Here is a 7253-nt window from a genome sequence, read left to right as displayed (position 1 = left end):
AATAGTACGTTGTGCAGAAGAAGAAGAGAAAATTCAACGACAACGTCACGAAAGAAAAGCACAAAATCAATATAATCGCCGGCAAAGTGTAAAAACAGTAATTAATAAAAATAATTTAATAGTTAGTCAAATATCTGATACTATTTGTACTGCCAGTACATCATCTGTTAATATAAGACAACGTGTTACATGTGCAGAATATCAGTCTCGTTATCGATTACGTAAAAAAAACCAATCTTATTTAAATATTAGTAATACAGTATTAAATGACGATTTAATTGAATATTACATTGGACCTATGGATGTATTGTGTATTCATTGCAATGCTAAACATTTTGTAGCTGAAAAAGTTTCTAATAGAGGAAATTCATTTCACGATTGTTGCAATCATGGAGCAGTATATCTTGAATCTCTACCTGAATTCCCTGAAATTTTACGTGCTTTATTTAATGGAAATCATGCAAAATCTAATCATTTCTTACAACATATTCGTAGTTACAATACTTCATTTTCATTTGCGTCATTTAACGCTAATTTAATTAATTTTCAAAATAGACGACCTGGTCCATACTGCTTCAAAATACAAGGACAAATATATTATCAGATTAATACAGCATTATATGCTGCACAAAATGAAAGTCCAGTTTATGGTCAACTTTTTATTGTAGATTCGAACGAAGCGATAGACCATCGTCTAAAAGAAAATTTGAATCTGGATTTCGAAATCGTACAAAATCTTGAGCATATAATGCGAAATAGTAATATATTTGCTAAATCATATCAAATGATGGGCGAAGAATTAGAAAATCAACGACAATTAACATCTAATGAATCATTATCAGAATTACAATTAGTATTCACCTTAAAGCCAGGAATGGATCGACGTCGATATAATATCCAAAGAACGAATGAAGTTGCTGCAGTTTTTTCAACAACTGCTGATGGAGAAATTCCAGAATCATATGTTATAATACGTAATAAAAATACTAAAACTTTGCAAAGAGTTAGTACTATGGATCCTAATGTTGAACCATGGATGATATATCCATTGTTTTACCCATATGGTACTCAAGGATGGCATCGTAATTTAAAGAAATTAAATAGCGAGAGACGAATAACAAGAGGACAGTATATTAAATATCGTATGGCTATTCGTAATGACTTCAATGTTTTCTTATTAGGACGACGCTTATTCCAACAATGGCTTGTAGATAATTACGTAAAAATTGAAAAAGATAGAATGGATTATTGCAAGAATCATCAAAAAGAATTACGCTCTGAAACATATCAAGGTTTAATAGATTATATGCAAAATATGGCGAATAACTTAAATGGACGTATTGGAAAAATGATTATACTTCCTTCTACATTTATCGGATCACCGCGTAACATGCAACAAAATTATCAAGATGCAATGGCAATTGTTGCTAAATTTGGTAAACCAGATCTTTTTATCACAATGACCTGTAATCCAAAATGGCGGGAAATCGAGGAAAATCTTTTGCCTGGACAACAAGCTTCCGATAGACCTGATATTTGCGCTCGTGTTTTTAATATTAAAAAAGACTATTTAATAGATTTGATTACTAAACAAAATTTTTTTGGTTTAGTTGCAGCATATGTATATGTTATTGAATTCCAAAAACGTGGTTTGCCACATATCCATATATTGATAACTTTAAAACACAATTTTAAAATAACAACTCCAGAAATTGTCGATAAATATATATCTGCAGAAATTCCTGATCCAAGTGAGAATCGTAATTTACATGATATAGTCATGAAACATATGATTCACGGGCCTTGTGGCGATTGGTGTTTAATAGATGGACAATGTTCGAAACGTTATCCGAGAGCGTTTCTAGAAGAAACCAGAATGGATGAAGATGCCTATCCATATTATCGTCGACGAGATACTGGAAAGACTTTTGAAAGACCTAACGGATATATAATTGATAATCTATATGTTGTTCCATACTGTCCTATATTATCAATTACATTTAATTGCCATATTAACGTCGAAATAGTTTCCAGTATTAAATCGGTTAAATATCTGTATAAATATATTTATAAAGGTCATGATGCTGCAGCTATAACAATTGAACCAATAACAGAAAATGTAATTATAGATCATGATGAAATACGTGATTATATCGAAGCGCGTTATGTTGGACCTGTAGAAGCTAGCTGGCGTATACTCGGTAAGAAATTACAAGATAAAAGTCACGCTATAATACGTTTACCAGTTCATCTACCTAATGAACAAAATGTTATCATCGAAAATGAATCTATTGAAGATGCAATGACTTCTGCTTTAAATCAAGTCACCATGTTAATAGATTATTTTGCATTGAATTTACGCGATGTTGAAGCAAGAAAATATTTGTATGTAGATATTCCACACTATTATACTTTTAAAAAAGAAAAAATTAATGGTAGAAATATATCGCATTGGGTTAAACGTAATAATTATTATAATTGCATAGGCCGAATGTATTCTGTTAGTCCAACACAAACAGAATTATTTCACTTACGATTATTATTACTTACTGTTAAAGGAGCTACAAGTTTTAACGATTTAAAAACTATAAATGGAGAAGTTTATCAATCATTTTCAGAAACATGTTTGGCTTTAGGCCTAATTGAAGATGATGATGAATGGATACGAGCTATGAATGAAGCTGCTGGATGGATGATGCCACGACAGCTTCGTAAATTATTCGTACGCATTTTATTACATTGTCAACCGTTACATCCTGAAGAACTCTGGGAAAGTTTTAAAGTAGCAATGTCAGAAGATTATGTACGATATTTTGGTATATTACAAGGACAAAAAAAAGCTTATGAACAAATCGGCGCTATGCTTTCTGCAGAAGGTAAAAGTTTCGCTGACTTTCCACAAATAGAACAAATGACAGAAGATCACGAAGAAGAAGATTATGTAATACTTGAACAAAGTATAGAAGTTGGAACTAAGCAATATAATCAATTAAATGAGGAGCAAAAAAAAATAGTTGATTTAATATTAAACAGATTAGATAACAATAGTTATAATAGTAATTGTTTTTATATTAATGGTCCAGGTGGATCAGGTAAAACGTTTATGTACACAACTATTTATCACTTAGCCAAAATTCGAAATAAATGTGTATGTACAATGGCTTTCACAGGCATCGCAGCAACGTTACTTCCTGCTGGAAAGACAGTTCATAAAACTTTCGGATTACCAGTTCCATTATTTGCTGATTCATCATCTTCCATTAAAATTCAGTCTAAGGAAGCTCAATACTTAAAAAAAATAGACATCTTTATTTGGGACGAAGCACCGATGGCACCACGATATGCTTTAGATATTATAGATCGAACGTTACGTGATATTATGAGTAATGATTTACCATTTGGGGGAAAAATTGTCATATTAGGTGGTGACTTTAGACAACTTCTTCCAATTAAAATACGAGGTACTCGAAGTGAAATTATAAATCTTTCCATTAAGTTTAGTTCCACCTGGAAATATTTTACAAATTTTTCTTTAACACAAAACATGCGAGTTCTTCCAGAAGAAATTGAATTTGCAAAATTTTTAATAGATATGGGAGATGGGAAGTTAAATGATTCTAATGATAATATACAAATTCCTGAATGTTGTATAGCATCATTTGACACAGATATTGTCACAGATATATATGGCGATTTAATACAAAAAAAAGATTTTGATAAAGTAGCTAAATGTGCAATACTTTCTGCAAGAAATATCGATGTAGATGAAATTAATAAACAAGTTGTTGAATTATTAAATATAACCAATGAAAGAATTTATACAAGTATAGATAGCGCTGTAAATTGCGGGGATAATGGTGATATTGGTGAATCTTTATTACCGGAATATTTAAATAGTTTATCTCCATCATCTCTACCTCCTTATGAATTGCGTTTAAGACCAAATTGTATCATTATGTTAATTAGAAATCTTAGTATCAATGAAGGATTATGCAATGGTACTAGATTAATGATTATAGAACTTGCAGATCATTTATTAAAATGTAAAATTTTAACGGGTGATAAAATGGGAGATATTGTTTTTTTAAATCGTATAACATTGTATTGCGAAAATATATATCCTTTTACGTTTAAAAGAAGACAATTTCCAATTAAGATAGCTTTTGCTATGACGATTAATAAGTCTCAAGGACAGACGTTTGACAGAATAGGAACAGATCTTCGCAAAGATGTCTTTAACCACGGACAACTTTATGTTGCTTTTTCGCGAGTTCGTTCTTGGCAAGCATTAAAAGTTTATCTAGGTAATCAACGAGATAATAGAAATGTTAAAAACTATGTATATAAAGAAATATATATTTAATGTATTTACATAAAAAAAAGCATGTGGGGGAATTAAATTAAAAGAAAAATTTTGATAATGTCATTTTTTAATTAAATATAAGTTGCATATGTCACAGGAATTTTGTAAAATACATTTTTTTTTTTACAAATCCATAGAAATATTATGGAATAAATAAAAAGTTTCACATGGAAAGTTGTGAAAACCCACATGACATCTTATTACGGCTCTATGCTCTATATATTGCAACTAATTTTTAATCTTTTGAGCCTTTATTACTTATTATTACTTATAAAAGTCTTACATTTAAATAGCACAAGTTATATGTATATTATCTTAACATTATTGAAGATAATATTATTATCTAATTAAACTTATATTTTAACTTTATATTTATATTTTTTTGTTTCTTATGTGTGTGGGTTTTTATTTTTTATTTATTTATTTATTTATTTATTTTTTTTTTAACTCCGCCTTGGACGGTCCCAAGCCCGGCCTGAGAAAGGAGGAGGGTTAGAGTGGATAATTTTAGCATCCACTCTGTAAAACTAAGCTAAAAACCTGGTCTCCTTGTCAGCATGAGAACAGAGAGGAGGCAGTCTTTTCAATGCAAAGATACAATTCCTGACATATTTGAAACGCACAACATAACAGATGCTGTTAAGATAAGCAAAATCAATTACAATAACCTTTCATTTGCAAGTTGTCAAAATACAATTCCTGTGCTGACAGTTACTCTTACAGTAGAAATTAGCCAAACGAGAGAACCAATCGGTATCGTGGAAAAATGGCAACAATTAAATCTCTTAGGACATATTCATGCATAGGTGCATAAGCATATACATTAAGGAAATAGAATGGTCCATACACATGTATATAAACTAATCAATTTTTTTATGCTTATATTTATGCACTATATAAATTTGTCTGGATATACCCTTATATGCCTTTTTTAAGAGCAGAAAATTGTACCAGAGATATACTTGAATTATATCGTTCAAATCCCTCTGTTTTTCCTTATTGTAAATTTTTAAATAAATGTTATGAAAAAATTTGAGATTTTGAAATTTTTTTAGGCAATTTAATTTAAATGCTATACCTTGTATATGCATATAACTTCATATATATATGTATATATATATATATATATATTGTTGCGCCCGTGCTGGACACCCGTTTGTGGGCTGAACTTGGCTCCGCTGACCGCACCGCGGAAGCTTCGTGCTGAAGCGCGTCCCTTGACTACGGAATATTGATTTATTGATTGACTACTTCGACTGTCAGATTTACGGGGAGACTCGGAACGTTCGGATGAGTTCTCCTTCTGTATCTTCAAATACGTTTTTCTGTACAAAGATCTCGAATAAACCTGAGTTCCTTATTTTTAATAAATGAGTGTTCTCTTTCCCTCACGTGAGTCCGGAAGTGCACGGCGCGAACGCGAGTGATCAGTGATAGCGGAGCGCGCGCAACAATATATATATATATCAACAAATTAATAGAATGGCAAATGCGAGTCAGGCGCGGTACGTGGAGTGCAAGTAAAGAAATTAATAGTTACAGAAGTAACGAATTAAAATGTATATATTAAGTTAGAATATATGTATATGTATATTATATACATTTTAATTCGTTACTATTAATTTCTTTACTTGCGCTCCACGTACCGCGCCTGACTCACATTTGCCATTCTATTAATTTGTTGACAATTTCACGAGTCTAAAGATATATTTGATATATATATATAATTGATAAATGGCGCGCGCGTAGCGCGCGCCTGTATTGTTCTAGTACAATTAAAATCATCAATAGCATGTCTAAAGTGTGAGATGTATTGCTCTCTTTGTCTTACGGCTATTAAGGTATATGTATCTCTCTTTCTCTCTCTCCTACATATCATACGATATTCGCATCTCGTTCGGATTCGTGTTTCTACACGTCGCATAATACAAATCTATCCTTTTCAGGTTCGTGAGTAACGCTTCGGCGCTTGACGCTCGATAATAACATTAATTTTTTTCGTAAGTATATATATATTTGTTTATAACTATGTTAATGAAAGTGTTATTAGCGGTAGTAATAATGATTCTAATATTACGTTAGTATTATTGTGTGCAAGTAGAAACGGTTAGCATTCTCATGAGTACAACAAATCAGTGAAATTAAATTGTTCATATAATAATATTTTGTAATTTTTATATCTCGCGAATGGTTAGGAATATGATAGTGGTGTATAGGAAAGATTTTGTGGGGCTTTTACTAAGGTATAATTGAAAATACATTGAAAAATCTTATTGTTAATATACGTGTTTGTTAATAACAATTTATTTGTTAAACAATTTGGCATCTTTTAATTTACATATTGATATTGTTTAGGTTCTACTTAATTACGCGGTTTTGATTCTATAATAAAATTATCTCTTTTACATGACTCTTTATCTTATTGTTATAAATATTTCGTAAATAAACAATTGGAGAAATAAAAGTTATTACTATTTTTTGTAGGTGTGCTGATGCAGAATATATGTGCACAGGCGAAATTCGTATTTACCAGAACGAGTTTTTTACGAGTTTTTATGTTCATTCCATATAATTGTAATTATATGGCACAATTCCCGTGTTATTCCGTTACACCGGGTGTACTTCCCTTTAGAATTTTCTGTAGCCTTTATTAGTGGAGTGACGTGGTTTTGACTTATACAAAAGTTGTTAGACTCGGCCTGAGGTATCCGTTAACGGCTATTGCTAATATAGTTAATTATTTATTTATAAATGTTTATAAGATCAAGTTGCAAAAATGATCAATCTTGTAATAAGTATTTTTTTATTAAATAACTCTAATGATTATTTCTCGTAAGGGACTGTATCGTTTTTATTAATTCTTTTTGTTTTTATATTGTTATTAATTTTT

At 30.7% G+C, this 7253-nt stretch overlaps 1 protein-coding gene across 1 annotated transcript; it reads left to right on the top strand.

Annotated features, from left to right (window-relative positions):
* Window positions 1–389: 389 nt before the first annotated feature.
* LOC139785827 (uncharacterized) lies at window positions 390–3461 on the top strand (the record flags this gene model as incomplete). The annotated part of the gene is made up of 6 exons (XM_071724997.1): window positions 390–397; window positions 556–1544; window positions 2076–2201; window positions 2619–2957; window positions 3084–3092; window positions 3171–3461. Coding segments are annotated over exons 1-6 (1762 nt in total), but the record flags the coding sequence as incomplete, so codon positions are not given.
* Window positions 3462–7253: the final 3792 nt, after the last annotated feature.

Source organism: Temnothorax nylanderi, unplaced genomic scaffold (assembly GCF_030848795.1).
Source record: "Temnothorax nylanderi isolate EJ_2023f unplaced genomic scaffold, tnyl_v1.0 TNYL_tig0895_pilon, whole genome shotgun sequence".
Classification (NCBI taxonomy): Eukaryota; Metazoa; Arthropoda; class Insecta; order Hymenoptera; family Formicidae; genus Temnothorax; species Temnothorax nylanderi.
The sequence above is the reverse complement of the archived record's forward strand: the minus strand, read 5'-3'. Positions and strand labels throughout refer to the sequence as shown.